Source organism: Alosa sapidissima, chromosome 6 (assembly GCF_018492685.1).
Source record: "Alosa sapidissima isolate fAloSap1 chromosome 6, fAloSap1.pri, whole genome shotgun sequence".
NCBI classification, from domain to species: domain Eukaryota; kingdom Metazoa; phylum Chordata; class Actinopteri; order Clupeiformes; family Clupeidae; genus Alosa; species Alosa sapidissima.
In genome coordinates this window covers 3123256-3139440 of record NC_055962.1, presented here as the reverse complement: position 1 = coordinate 3139440, position 16185 = coordinate 3123256, and the positions used below count along the sequence as shown (strand labels likewise).

The following is a 16185-nucleotide window of genomic DNA, read 5'->3' as shown; positions in this document are numbered from 1 at the left end:
TTTTTTACACATTTTACACGGCGTAGGCTACAGGCTACATATTTTTACAAGTTTATAGCGTAAGGATGTATTAAAGCTTAACACTGTAGTAAATTAATTAGTAAAGTAAAAATATTTTAAGAAATTATAAAAAAAATTTGTATTAATTTATATTTTTAAACAAAGCCAGGGAGTCAACAGAGAGTGGCTAAAGGACAGCGGGCCGCGGGTAGCCAACTCTAGCCTGGAAATATCCAGACTCTCGTACGTACATTTCATTTGTACAGAGAGTCTGGCAGTTCTCGATAGGGAAACGTTTGCAACACTTGCATCGTGACAGGCACTAACTTTGAAATCATTGGTCAAGCCTTACCAATCATATTGGTCAGAGATTCTTAACGTTACTTCCTACTTCGCCTAAACTTTACAAACTGACAATAAACAGCATCAACAGTCAGGAAACAATGCATGTGGGTCTGCCTTTGCTGTAAATAAATTTCTGCATTTTTCCAACTGCATTCTTTGACGTTTGCAGGCGTTGCTACTTCTGTTTATCACATCATAATAAGTTTCGGTTTCATCTTCGCACGACCTCATCGTCATCGTTCTCAGCCACGCTGATTGGACAGGTAAAGATTGGCAGGGAGAAAACCCGCGAATATACCGTAGACCCAGACGACTTACTGAAGGGAAATTGAAATTGAGCGGAAGTACGTAGGTGGGTGGAGCCAGGCTAAGCCAACTCCTGCTGTAATCTATTCATTCCACTAGGAGGCCGTTTACACGAAACCGCCGGGTGAATTTTCTCTTACCGCTTTCACACCTTTAACGACACCGGCAAGAAAAAACCTTGCATGTACACACAGAGGTGTAACCGGCTAAATGTGCTGTAGTGCATATGCCAGACCAGTCGATGGCGCCGCAATGCGTAACCGTTAACTCATCGAGTGCCAAAAACGTAATATTACGTTTTTAGATTTTTTTTTTAAATTATGAAACTAGACACTCTAACACACCTTATATGTGATTTTGGGAACTCTGTGATGAATGGAAATGAAATATATGACGATCGAAAAACTCATGAAAACGCACAATCTGGACATTTTATCATAATTCGGTTGCCGCTTTGGGTCGAATCAGTGACGCATGCACGTCAGCTGAAAACCAGGCCATTTTCCGCTTCCGAAAACAGCTTGGCATTCAATGAGTTAACAAAACCTCACCGGTTTCACAAAAACCGGCGTCGTGTAAACGGCACCGAAGTTCCATGAAAATTGCCCAGTAGCTAGGCGTCGTCCATACAGATAGATATGTTAACAAAACCACACCAAAAACATAGCTCCAAGGTAGGCTAATAATAAAAGCCAGGACAGTTATTAGTTACATTCGTGGGTCTATTTGTTGGTGACTGCCTCAAAAGGTTATAATGTCAGTTAGTTATAATCAATAATGTCAGTTATAATAAACATGGAGGGGATGAAGAGGCAGACAGACTATGCAGAGATAGACTTCTCTGCATAGTCTGTCTGCCTCTTCATCCCCTCCATGTTTGGTACTGTCTGTCCACTAGCCACTTGTACCACTGTCTTTATGCCTCACTGTTTGCGTGCTATATTAGCACATTAGCACATATGCATAACCCCCCCCCCCCCCCCCCCCCCCTCCATGCCACAGCCGAACTGTGGCCACACTTATACTTTTTCTTAAATAGTTAAATATATAGATATATAGACTTTCCTTTACTTTATTTCTGCATTGTTGCACTGTTGACTTACTCATTTGCACTATCACCATGACCACTATCACCATTGCACTACCACCATGACACTCATTCACACAGAGCACCTTAGAGCACCTTACCATACCTTACTATGCACAGAGAATCACAGGCTCAGTCCCTGCCTCAGTCATTGCAAGCGCCTCTGATTTATTAATCACCACTATGTGGATACTGTTTTTAGAATTGATTTAGATTAAGTGTTAGTATAATTTGTAATTTTGTTATTTGTATTTTAGTATATTTTTATATATTGTATTAAGTGTTAGTATAATTTGTATTTTAGTATATTTAGCATATTCTTTATCTTCTACTGTCCTTACTGCTTAGTTGTGTTTTTATATTATATACTTTAATTACTCTTCTGCTGTTAAAGAATGTGTTTGTCTTGTATGTTTGCTGCTGAGACCTTGAATTTCCCCTGGGGATCAATAAAGTATCTATCTATCTATCTATCTAATGTTCCCCTTCTGCACACATTTAGGCAGTAGGGTAACTTTTGAATTCTATGAAACATCAGTGAGAGAAATTTAAAATAAATTTACTCAGACACCCACTCTAGCTCTCTCCTCTGATAGTTGAACGAAGCAATTGAAAACTACTCTGTCGTGGTAGAAAGCCATGCCTAGTCAGGCACATGGTAATTTTTGTCTATAGGCAAAATATATAGTTAATTGTTTCTGTGGGGGTTTTTATAGTAAGATATTGAAACCGCACCGTTACCGTGGCCCAAAAACCATGATGCACACCAAACCAAGGGAACTCTGTACCGTTGCATCCCTAACACACACTCACATGCACACAAGCTGCATATGAGCAAGCCACATCTCTCTCTCCACGCACACACACACACACAGACAAGCTGCATACAGCATACTTGCAAGCCATATCGCTCATATTCACTGCCTGTGAATGACCCTCCCATGACTCTGACTGAGGCAGACTTTAAGAAGACAACATTGTTAAAGGATTCAGTGCATATGATGAACAGAAAGCTTACATCTGATCTTGCTCCTAAGGGGCCAAGAGGAAGGTCCCCCCTAGGGCTTTTCTTATAAAAGGCTCTTGACAGCGCTCCTCCTCCTCATTAGCAGCCTGCCCAGTCAAAGACAGACCGGCTCCAGCAGGGTGAACAACTGGTGTTCTGGTGGCTTGAACAACTGGTGTTCACATAAGGAACATTGTAAAGTGAGAACAGTTTGATTTTGTGTCCGTCTATGGTGCATTTGTGGTTTGGTGCCAATTTAACAGTAATAATGATGTTAGCCACTCAGCAGGTGCTCAGTTCTTATCTCAGATTAGTTTATAGGCAGACTTTTTTAAAGCTAACTGTCTAATTATACTGCAGGGAAGCCTCAGCCCTTGAGACAATGATCTCTCCAATGGGGTGCCCGTTCAAACAATCTATACATGTAGAAAACCTGTAGCCCAATTACATGCCCGCAGGTAGGCCTGCTTTAAAAATAGGATGATGGGGGGGGGGGGGGGAAACATCATTCCAGCTAAGCATTCAATAATGAATATTGAATATTATATTTTATTATACGGCTCTTCACAATGCTAGTAGAATGCTCCAATTTCCCAACGTTCTACGGTCAAATATGCACCATGTAATGACTTCTGAAATATATAATGACCGCTGTCAATAGTAACAGGTTTTGTGCTTCTGAATTACCCCCCCTCTTGGTAGCCTATAAGTGACATCACGCCCTGTCTGCCACTCGTCTGTAGCTGATAAAAATGACAGACGTTCCTGTAATTTATAGACGGAAGATGAAATAAGTGTATTTTTTGTAACCTAGTGGCTTTTTTTTGTCCTGGGACCTCATGGTGGGACTTTCTGCAAACATCATGTTGGTTGGTTTTGAGATGTAGGCTAGTCTCCGCTTTTTCAAACAGCAAGTGGAAACCTCTGCACAAAGGTTTTGCATGATCTGTGCTTTATCTCCATCCTATTCTGCTACTTCACTGTCTGAATCAATTCTTTTGGCACTACATTTCCCTTTGTACTCAGACTGCATGTCTTTGCTGACTTGCTTTTAATCAGATTTGTTCATTTATTCATTATTCATTCATCCACTCACTCTTTCTATCTCTTTTTCCCTTTCTCTCACTCTGGCTCTCTGTGAATGGTGTCTTGCTCAGTGGCCAATATTGATTTCCTTTTTGTTTTTGACTTTTAGGAGAGAAATTACAGCCACTTGCCAACCTGAAAATCCTGTAAAGTCAATGTCCAGAATTAGATTGCATGTTGGAGCTCTGCTTCTAAAAGCCTTCTATTAGAAGCATTACATTTACCCTTTTCAGGATAAGAGTACAGGACTGACACTGCATTTTTAGTCGAGATTCAGCCCACACCAAAAATGCCTTGCTGTACACACCACCACCGACTTGAGTTGCAAAATACGCTCTGGCCGCTTGAACCTTGGTGGTATTTGAGACGCCTGCTGGAATGTTCAGTTATATGTTACATTTTAAAAGAACCGTTGGGATAACGTATCCCTACACAGATTAACTTTTACATTTTATAATAATCAATAAGTGATAAAAATATGAAATTGGGCTTGCTTCAATTTTGAATGATGGTCATTGACAGCATCTGGCAACTACCTCGGAAAGTATAGCATGTATATCGCTACTATCCATAACTTATTATTCAGCCTATAAAATAAAAACATTTCCATTAAATGTTTCCGGCTTCCATTAAAAATGAATGACTTCCTGTAATTTTGCAGCTCAAGTCGATGGTTTGTACATACAGTCAGCTACAGTATATCACCTCTCAGTTTAGTTTTCGTAGTTTAGTTTAGAGATATTACAATAGTCAATTAATGAGAATGGATTAGCTGTCATTCCTACTCATTCAGTGGCTGCAAGTTAACAAAATCAGTCTAACATAGTACTAGCTCACATTATCCGTACCATGCAATTACAAGACAAATCGATTAAAGGTTCGATAAACCTTACATTACGATGCTTTCACCCATCGATGAATTCCATCATGACATTCAAACTTTCAGGTTTGAATAGGCCTACATCAATTGACTTCATCCTTACTTTAGAAATGCAAACTTTTCGTCAGGTGCCACAGCAACAAACCAAGTGACCGAAATTCCTTTGCATTAACATGCACAGACACAATTTAATATTCTGAAAGGGGCATTTTCCGACAAACATGCCCCAATTTTCCTATTAAAACAGTTATATGCCAGAGGTCTTTTTTAGTAATTGAATAGGAGCCTAATTGGGTTATGGCAACTGGAATAAGATGGTTACGTGACTCATACATAATTTAAATATGTAATTATTCCGAATAAAACTGGAATATGGTGTGCATGGAAACGAAGTGAATCAAAATATAATTCCTCAATTGAATATGTTTCAAATGCATTGAAGGTGGTTGAAGGTTTGAAGATAGAAGGCTTTAGTTAAAAGTGGCTTAGGTGCACATAGGTAATGTTGACTTTAGTTTCCTATTATTTTGCTTGTTCTTTTTCCTGTATATGATTCTATGTTGGTTTCATGTGCATGTCGGACGGTGGGGTCTGTTCCCCTGGTTTACCACTTATTGCGGGAGGGTACCCTGGCTGATCAACCTTGATTGATGGATGCAAAGTGCACACTTTGTTTTCTGAGCCACAATGTGTGCATTGTGTCGGGGCATTGATGTGAGAGTCCTGTTAAGCAGTGCTTTAATTTAGGTTGTTACGCGACTCGGTGCAATTTGCTTTTTTTTGTTGTGTTTGTACAACACATCATGTCAATCAAGTTTTCAGTGGCCGCAAATCTTTCAAATCTTTACATAGTTTGGCAAATATGTTCTTCAGCCAAAGCTTCACAAAAGTAATCACACAATTTATCAAAATCAGTAATCTGATCAACCTATTGAATATCGCCAAAGTGAGGGAAGTGAAACTTGTGTGAAAGTGCTTACAGCCATGCCCTTGGCATAATGACATCAAGTTTCCATGGCATCTGAAATATTATTTTACCCAATAAGCACATAAATTATAAATACTTTAATGTATAATCTGTTTGGTTGAATTGAATACACTGGTATTGCTGAATAATTGCATTACTCTCCCTTATAATAATGACTTGGGCGGTTTTGCAGACATCTGTCCTTCCTCTGTTGTTCTCCCAAGGACACATGCAATGTTCTCATCTCCTATAGATCTCATTGGCTAAACTGTCACCATGGTTACCTAGCAACAGGCAGCTGAGTGAGTTTGCAAGATGGCATGCAAGCATTGGAACAGAGTGTCAGGCTGGGTTTTGGGGGACATTCAGGATATATTTCATTAAAAAATGTCCCATTCCCTGTTTGAAGAGGCCTTAATAAGAATGGACACTCAGGAGCATGACGGTCTCGCGGTCTGGATTGCTGTGGGCGCTGAGGCTGTCCATGTAAATATGCTTTGGCAGACAGTGTCATATTGGAATTAAGCTGATCAAATACAGTGCTCTACCCCCTCCCAATATCCTATCTCAAATGTGTGGATTTCACCAGCATTGTCTGTGAAGTTGTGATAAGTTGTGAACATATGTTTAAGATTTGAATTTGTGCCTCATCAGAATCTTTCTGTTTGAACACTTTGTATTGTACTATATGGTTTACAGCAAGGGCTTCTATGGTTTTGTGGCATTCAATCACTCAAGCAATCCTAAGGCTTATTTTGAGTTCAGAATGTTACACGATGTGTAACAATTTCTGGAGCCTTTATTTTACTTGTATTTGTACATGTATATGTATTTAGGTGCTCTTTTCTACCTTTTGCCAATGTGGTGAATTGCCAAAGAAATTTTCACAACAAATAGTTTGTTGTTTGGTTAGGAAGCTGAATAACAAGTAAGTTGTACAACTGTAATCATGGAGCTTCCCAGCCATTAGGTTTTTCCACAACTGATTTGTTATTTGTGTTGTGTTTCTAACAGGTACATGATGTTGATAAAGGGAAGGAATGAGGTCTATATGATCGATCGAGACAACAGTGTCTTTCACATAGAGAATCTTGAGTTCCCTTTCCGGAAGGATCCTCGCACCCACCTCTCTAACACACTACTTGATGGGGTAAGTTGACCAAATAATGATCTTTTAGATTGGGTTTTTTTGTATCAAAAGGGCAAAAGACTTAACTTACCCCTCATGGTCTCAAATAAGCACAGAGCCTTCAGGATTACACTATTGAAAATCCCTCTTTTTATCGCCTTGGGTCATGTGATTTTTTTTTTTTCTCTAGAAGACAGAGACCCCTTTAGAAGAGTAGTGCAATTGTAAAACAAAATCACTGTTCAGACTAAACCAGGGATCAAATATTGCTCTTTCTTTGACTGCATATGGCTCGTTGACACATTTGAGAAAATTGTTTTCATCATAATAAGAAACTATCTATATGGTTGAAACTAACTGAATTGTAGGACAAATATCAATATGATGTCACAATCTCAACATTCAAAATCAACGGTGAAATTGAGGATGTAGCCACGCCTCCAATATCATGTTAGGCAGATGTGCCAAGAGGGAGAAAAAAACAGCTGCAACTAGTTAAAAGACACCATGGCAACTGCTGATGTAGGAACTCCCTCCTGCTTCTCTTAAATCACCGGTTTGGAACTATTTTGTGTTTCATTCGTTCTTGTCAGTTACACTAACTTACTTGACTCAGCAAGTGATGATAGGTTCTAGTTTCAGTCCAAAATTACTTTAAGACATGAAACATTAACAGTGGAATATTCCATGAACAGAGCTCAACAGTCCCGTCCCTCCTTCGTGAGCGATTAGTTTCCGGAAGTAAGTTTCCCATTCATTTCTCCCATGGGCGTCTGGAAAAATCTGTATAAAGAGTTTTAGACCCTGACCAACTACGACATGACTCCTAACCATACAACATTTCATTTCAACCAAAAAATACTAACAGAAAAATGAAAGAAAAAAAAAGATACAAGACTGTGTACATATTTTAATTTCCGAGCATAGGGACTACTCATCCCATCAGCCATCGCAAAATGATCCATCGCAAAATTATTTTGTACATTTTCCAGATAACGATAGTGTGCTTCCTGTTGAATGTAAGAAACCAAGATGACTGACTTCCTACTGATTACATTGAGTAAATTCAACTTTCAAAGGTGAGAAAAATGTTTTCGTCGGATGGCCACGCATCACTTCTGACTGCCTCTTCCTCCATCTTGGTTCAAGCAGTTTGAGCAAGTAAACAAACTTGCAGTGGTGGGAGTTAACGCATAAACATTTCCATGGCAACGGTGATCTCTACCAATCCAAGGCTATGCTTTTACCAGCTGTTACACATTTGGATGTTGGGTAGTGTAGTACTTTTCCGTGAAATCGCAAACAAAACACATTTTTCTCAAAACTAGATAGATGCCCCATGAACTTTTGGCATCTACATGAGCATATATAATCGCTTATTCATGTCATAGCTTGTGTTATGTCTATCATGGACGGTTACGATTTTATGGCTTATACTCCAGTTGTCAATGGAGAAATTGTATTGAATTCATACTTCCGGAATCGGCAGTGGGCGGGACTGTTAAGGTCTATTAACCTTGTGCCTCTTTGGAGGGATCCTAAGTGATAAAGCTTGTTTAATCTCACTTGGCACCAAATTCTTTTTCCAAAATTAAATTAAAATTGGACAGTGCAACCCAAGACTTTGTCATGTCATCTTCAAACTATTCTCCTTGCTTTCTATGAGTTGGCATATCTATCCTACAATCCTATAAAAACATGTACCCAAGAAAAAAGTATCAGGACTAGGCTACTGGTCGATCCAGGCCATGTTGACCGATGAAGTTGCTTTTATTATATGGAGGGAGTAGGGTCTGCTCTGGCATGAATGTTTAACGCACCATGCTGCAATTGCATGGAAATCAGCTTGGTATATAGTGGGGAAAGCATACAAAAAGCTCCAGTGGTACATACGTTATATCAGGTAAGCCTACATACTTTTCTCCCATCTTAGATGAATGACTACTGACAAAAAACATTCTTCATACTAGTGTCATTGTGATGTATGTCATAGGTGATGTTGCGTGAGAATGTCTATTTCAGTTGCCAATGAAAGGATCAACAGGTGTAATTCTACAATTTAGCATTTATACGCAAACATGAGTCTAAAAAATGTGGTATTTATGGTTCACTTGGCTGAAAAAGGTTCCCGACTCCTGGACTAGACTGTAGCTGCCATGGTTTGTCACATCCTGATTGTTCAGTATTCTGTTGTGTGCCAGGTTCTACATCTCATGCCGAGCAATTCAAATTTATAAAGCTCTGCTTTAGACTCTTAGACTTAGTGTAATTATTCAGAATTGTAAGTTCACTGAAAGATGAGTTTTTTTCTGTCATATACGCTTAAGTTCAGTGACGCCTGATGGTTTTGTGATAGTGAAAATGTTCATTTCTTTCAATTAATTGGATGGAAACTAAATGTGCCACAAGTGACACAGTGGCCAGGCATGAATAGGAGTATTTTTCCCCTACCATGTCAAATTCATATCCTCACATTTAGTATAATAGTGCAGTACCCGCTCAAACATGCCATTCCTGTAGAAAACCCGTAGCCCAAGTACATGCCCGCAGGTATGCCTGCTTAAAAAATAGGATGATAGTGAAAAACATCATTCCAGCTAAGCATTCAATAATGAATACTGAATATTATATTATAATAGCCTATAATTAATGTACAGTAAGCAGAATTTAGACATGGCTGCATGTGACATTTTTACAGATTAAAATGACATAAGCCTACCAGCTGTTTTGAGTTAAGGCTAAATGTTTATTGTTAAATGTATTGAATAACTTGATGATGGAGAAGACCAACCATTTTGTGGAATAATGCATCATCATATAAAAATTTGCAACAATGAGACTCAACAATCTCTGGCATAAGTGACATCACGCTCTGTCAGCCACTCGTTGTCTGTAGCTGATCGAAATTACATAAGCCTAAAGCTTTGATGTAAGGCTGTTTAGCCTATTGAATAACATAATGATTAACCATTTTGTAAAAAGATGCATCATCATATGAGATTTGCCATGATGTGACTCAAAAACAATCTTTGGTAGCATAAGTGACATGTCGCTCTGTCTGCCACTTGTTGTCTAGCTGTGTGGCATTCTGGAACGTTCTTACATTTGGGACCATTAGCCAATCACTCGTTTCAGTTTGGGGCCTTGCAGTCGAAATTGTCATTGGTTTATTCTAAAGTAACCTGGGCTATTCGAAGTGTCAGTTTATTGCACATACTTTTTACATAATTTTGAATAGCCACTGCATGTCCGTGTTTGTTGGCATGTTGTTGCAAAATCTGCGGAATCATTTTATGCAAGCAAACTGCATAAAGGGAGTCTTTATTGTTGATTTCAGACATGATGATCATCCAAACATGTGATTTAGTGCTGCCAAACCTGTGATTCAGTGCTGCTAAAACTCCGCTTACCCCCTCTGTCTCAGTCCTGTGCTATGCTGTGTGAGAGGGCAGTGGCTACAGTACGGCGGAGAAAGCCAATGTGTGCTTCTTTTATTGATATATTTAAAGATTTGCATTATTTATCCAAACAACGTCAAACTTGGAACTGCACATACTCGTGCCCATAGCAAGACACCTTTCATGTTTGAAATCAATCGGACTAATGGTTCGACAGATATGCGAGTCTACAATGCTGTGTGAGAGGGGGAATGGATCAGTAGAGCGGAGAAAGCCAATGTGTGCTTCTTTTACCGATATATTTAACAATATATTTTGCATTACTAATCCAAACAATGTCAAACTTGGCACTGCACATACTCATGCCCGTAGCAAGACACTTGCCAAGTTTGAAATCAATCAGACAAACAGTTTGAAAGATATGGGAATGTCCAGACAGACAGACGTTCCTGTAATTTATAGATAGGTGTGTAACTACTTGAAATTGTCTCTGCCTCAGTTATTCTTAAACCCTGACACAAATTCGCTAAGTGTCCACTGAACTTTCAAGCTTCTAAAAGTGACAGGATGCAACTGCTAACTGTGAGAGCCTTATGGAATAGTACTCACATTCTCTTTCACCCCATCCATCTCATACACCCACACACCTTATATAAGTGTGCAGGGGGAGGCAGCTGTATGTCTGAGCCTGTCTCGAGGACCTCTTCACTTACTCCCATCTTAACCATGTTAATAATGAATGGTGGTTACTTTCTGCCATGAACATCAGTATTGCTCCCAGCCAGTCTTTGTGCCCTCACCTGTTTCCTCCACCCTGTTAGTTTCTATCCCTCTCTATACCTCCATCATTGTTTCCTTTCACCCAATCTTCTCACACCAAATTTTTTTTTTTTGTAGCCCTCTGCTCAATCTCTCGCATGGAAGGTGGTATTCCTTAAAATGCTGCTTTTCCGTTATTGTAGGTGCTTTGTGCCTTTGGCATTTGGAGGAATCTTCATTTTAAGTTGTTCCTGCTTTACATATGGGGAAAAGAATTAAGCTAAAAATAAGTTATTTTAAACTTTATTTACTTTACCCCTCATGGCAAGCCGTCTTCTTACAGCTGGCATTTTTCCTTGGGCTTGTGTAGTCCACTCAAACATGAAGCAGTCATACTTATTGAAAAATAAAACACATATGCATGAGGAATGCTCCTAGGGTTGAAGCTGCCCTCATCTAGTTGATTTATAATGTTTGTGCAATTTAAAAAGAGAGACCATAAAAACTGCATAATGATGCACCTGAGGCCCAAACGCAATGAATGTCTTCTGGGGAGATGATGTCAATTTTATGAAAGAAAAAAAAAACATCTGTCATAATAGTCATCTGCTGATTAATTTGATCCAGACAAACATGAGTAGATTACAGTTTCCACTGTAGACTGGCATGCTATGAGGTGCTAGCAGCTTATCTTAAAATACACTTTACACACAAACAATCATCTTCCTCTAAAGCACCTTTTTGTCTCCAAGAGGGTCATTCAGAGACCCCTGAAAATTGTAACATTTGTAAAAAGGACCAGGAGATGAAATTCCAACAGTGAGCTGAGGGCTATAAGTTAATACTGATACTGAAGACTGATAACGTTGTGATAAGTAGGCTACTGTATACTAACTTTGCCAAGTTAACATGAATGCATCAATTTGGAACAAAGTTGTGTAGGCTAACACTGTGCTAGTTATAGTCTGCATGAACAGTCCTTGCACAAGTCACTGTTCTGATTGGCGTAGGGGAGGGACAGGCTGAAACCAACCTTTTTGAGAGAGCGGTGCAGGGAGAATGTGCTTTCCCCTGCGCTCATATCTGCAATGAAATAATGTATCTAGGCTAATCTTTATAGGCAATCACTGCGTGCTGCTATGGAAACAATGTCAACATATTAGAGACATTGTGAGTTAAGCAGGAATGGACGTTTCAGTTATTCAGTAACTGTAACTAATTACTGAAATGTGTTTCCTTACTTCGTTACCCAATAAAGTAACTAAATTACAGTAACGCATTACTATGTAACTGCTGTAGCCTACCTATACAATGTCCCAGTGCATTTAACTGTCAAATATTGCATTTCTAATATTAGAAATGTCTTAATGGCAGTATGTGTATGTAAAATTCTTCAACAGTATCTAATAGTTTGTATATGGATCGGTTTGCCACGCTTTGTGACTTTGAAAAGTTTCTATCCACTCAATTCAATTCAATTCAAATGGTGCTTTATTGGCATGACAAATATGACACTTGTATTGCCAAAGCAATTGTTACATAAAAGTACAGTATCAGGATCTAAGCAATTATACAGGTACAAGGGATAGGGGTACATGGACAAAGTGTAAAGAATTTTTTTTGAAGTCTGAGTACAACATATTGAGTTCAAGTTCTGAGTGACTCAACATAGGCAACAAACTTAGACATACAATACATCAGGGCACAAATCTAAAGTGGACTGAGTAGAAACTTCAAGTATGGTACAGTATATACAACATGAGGGGACTGTGTTGAGTTAGTGTATGTGGCTGTGGCTGTGGCTGTGAGAGAGGGGTGCGTGTGTGTGTGTGTGTCTGTGTCTGTGTGTGTCACATGTACACTCCACTCTTTTGATGTATAGCGCCACCTAGTTAAAAACGAAACGAGGCGTTGTAATCACAGGTATCTTTGGCTGACAGGTTCAAAACTGCACAGAATTTGAAGTGTAGGATCATTATGACATGCTCTAAATGCATTCCAAGTATCGTGAAATTCCGTTCATGGGGGACCATACGTAAGGGATAATGTATAGAACACCGGTCATTACTGGGAAAATAAGTCCCGACAGGGCGAACCGGACCCCGACGCGCAGCGCTTTTTATACGGCTACTTGCCAAAACTAAATAATAAACTCCCCACAGTATGACTTTAGCCTACATAACCTAGCCTATTTGTTACCGTTCATCGTGGCATTTGCTGAGAAACAAATAGTTCGCAACACACACTGCTGAACTTGAATCAAACATTCTTTAGAACACAGCTGATCAACCGTCTGCTTTCACGTTTGAATGAAGTTCCAGTCCTTGCGTAGTGATATGAAAGACATTAATCAGAAGCACAAAACCCGTTGCCATTGACAGCGGTGATTTTAAATGCTTTGTCGGTGATTTATGTAGATTTAACGTAGGCCCGAACGTTGGGAAGGCCCATTCATGTGAATGGAACGTTCTGCAGCACTCTGAAGAGCCGTGTAATAAGTAAGGGACAATGTATAGAATGCCGGTCATTATCGGGAAAGAGGTCCCGCCAAGGCGTCACCTATTGGCTGGGCACATGTACTACAGCGTTGTCACTCGTTTTAGAGTGAGGAGAGAGGTAATTTCTGAAAATAATGCCATATGGACGCTTAAGTCCTGCTTTCTTGAACTGGATCAAATTGCATTTGAGTTTGTGAGTGCTGTGTTTCAGTATAACTACAATAGATTGCAAGTCCCTGGATAACTAGGTGGTTGTGTTATGTTTTAGGTAGTGTAATAAGTTTTAAAATGATTGTTTGAGCAATATGTGAGTGAAGACTGTTTGAAAGGCAAGGGGTGTCAACATCAACATGCCCACTCAATTGATGTGATTTCTTCAGACAATTACTTGCAGTATTTACACATGGGTTCATTTGGGCAATCTCTGAACTTTGTACTGTTGAAAAGTCTTTTTTTCGTTTACTCGCTAAACCATCATTCTGTTTCTCCTTTGCTTTTACTCACTTAACAGGAGATGATTATAGACAAGGTGAATGGACAACCAATCCCTCGGTACCTGATCTATGACATAATCAAATTCATGGTGAGTGTCTAGAGTACGTCAGTCAACACACACACACACACACACACACACACACACACACACACACACACACACACACACACACACACACACACTTTGACACATACTTTAAGCCTACTGGTGCAGACAGTGGGCATCGCTTTCAAATGACCACTTCAGTCGCGCATTACGAGGCGTGAAGCTTTAGTACCACTTTCAGCCACTGTGCGTCGCTCTGCCACTGTACATCGCTCTGCCTGCCGCCCCTTCTGAAAAATAAGGAGGCTACCATTAAACATAATTGTTGCCGAGAGTAATCCCAGCCTACGAACTCAATAACAAAATAAATCATGCATAATTAAACATTACCTCGATTTAGGCTACTTGGGTATGGCTTAAGGCTTGACTGCACGGTGGTAACGAAAATCGAAATCGAAATTTGCTGTCTACATTATTGTCAGTGTTGGGGGTAACGCAACTACGCAAATCAAAACAGTGTCTTGTGTGATAATTGAGCCAGTAGAGAAATAACTGTTCAGAATTAATCTGTAGCCTTGGGTAGGCTTCTGCAGAAAACGATGTTGCCGATTTAATACTATCTGGCGACGTTTTTAACAGGCTACGCAATAGAGGCTTAGACAACTATGACCCACGTTTTGGTTTCGTAAATTAATTTGCCCTAGGCCTACTTCTTGACTGCAATGTAGGCCTAGGGCAAAAGACTGCTTGACATGTCGTTTTTATTTTTCTGTACAATAAACAAATACATCTGCTTTATGCCGCAGAATTACATTCATATTTAGCTGACTTCTGCAGACGCGCAAAAAAACACTGCCAGGCCATCCTTAAAAATATTTTCGTTTGCCGTGACCCGACCGACCCTGTCAATTTAGAACCGACCCAAATATTTATTTTTTTCCCCTTTTAGTTTAGTTTTTTACTCTAAACAACCAATACAAATAAAATACTATTTATTTTAGTAGACCTAAGTATTGAGAATATAAATTGCCTACATACAAACGTAGGCTCTCTTAAATAAAACCCTGTGGCGTCATCTCTACGCCATTGGTTTACACATGTCACACTATGGCCTATACGCTTCGTTTCATTCACACAAACATCTCGACTCAACGCTTATTACTTGGCACGAAGCTCTGGAAGAACTGTGCCCAGATCTTTTCCCATTCTTTCTCCCCTCTAGTCTAACGGTGACCGTGTTGAAGAATTGAAATTGATTGTGGTCTATTCAGCATTTCTCAAAATATGGGCTTAACCCAGATTCGAACTCTTGGACAGGGGACTGATAACTGCTGCGTAACGGCAGCTGTCATCAGCCGGCCTTAACGCACTGCGCCACAGAATTGACGGCGTGGGTGAATAGGGATAAATAACAATAGAGTACACAACTGTTTCACCAGCACATTTAAATGACTTGACTAAAACCGTGCATAACTGGAGGTACACCTGTTATCTGAGCAATCTGTATGTCCTCATTTTGCAAATGCAAGGACGATATGAGTCTGTTGCATTTCGTTAGATGTTCAAGTCACGCATAATGTTTGAAAACCACTGGCTCGTAATCACAATAATTTAACACAGGACAGTTGGATACTTCATCATGTTCCCATGCCTACATCTTGGTAAGTAGCATAGAGATCGTTAAAACAATAAAGTATGGCTCTTCTTTTGGGACATCGAAAACTTATATTTTTAATAGGGTAGACTACCGTCGGAGATGCTGACTTGCAAAGGCCTCGGGATAACACGTTATCATCAGTCTATGCCCCCTTGATCAAAGTGGGGAATGAAAGAAAAAGTTTGAGAACCACTGGCTTAACAAGTTACCTGCAGTCCAGAACACACAGAATATTGCAACAGAAAGTTGCCTTTATAATCAACTACTGTTTGTTCCAACAGCATTCAAACAAAGCCTTTATAAAAGTGAAAAAAAAAAATATTCCATAAGAAGTAAAATAAAATACTGTTACTGTAGTAACTGTATCCCAAGCTTCAGCTCCCCATGTCTGTGACAGGCAGACGTGACACCGCTAAATTCTCAGCTTGTTTATACCCCACACTGAACGCGTAAGACCGCTAGGCCCATCACTGTGGGGTGCGGTAGCCTACTCTCTGGGATTTAAGTCAAGCAATATAACCATACA

At 39.6% G+C, this 16185-nt stretch overlaps 1 protein-coding gene across 1 annotated transcript in view; it reads left to right on the top strand.

The window, feature by feature from the left end:
- The window catches only part of rngtt (RNA guanylyltransferase and 5'-phosphatase), a 96805-nt gene that overhangs the window by 35070 nt on the left and 45550 nt on the right, over positions 1-16185 (top strand). The window contains exons 9-10 of the mRNA XM_042095023.1: positions 6692-6827; positions 13973-14044. Coding sequence (XP_041950957.1) covers positions 6692-6827; positions 13973-14044 — 208 coding nt within the window. The remainder of the gene's footprint in view (positions 1-6691; positions 6828-13972; positions 14045-16185) is intronic.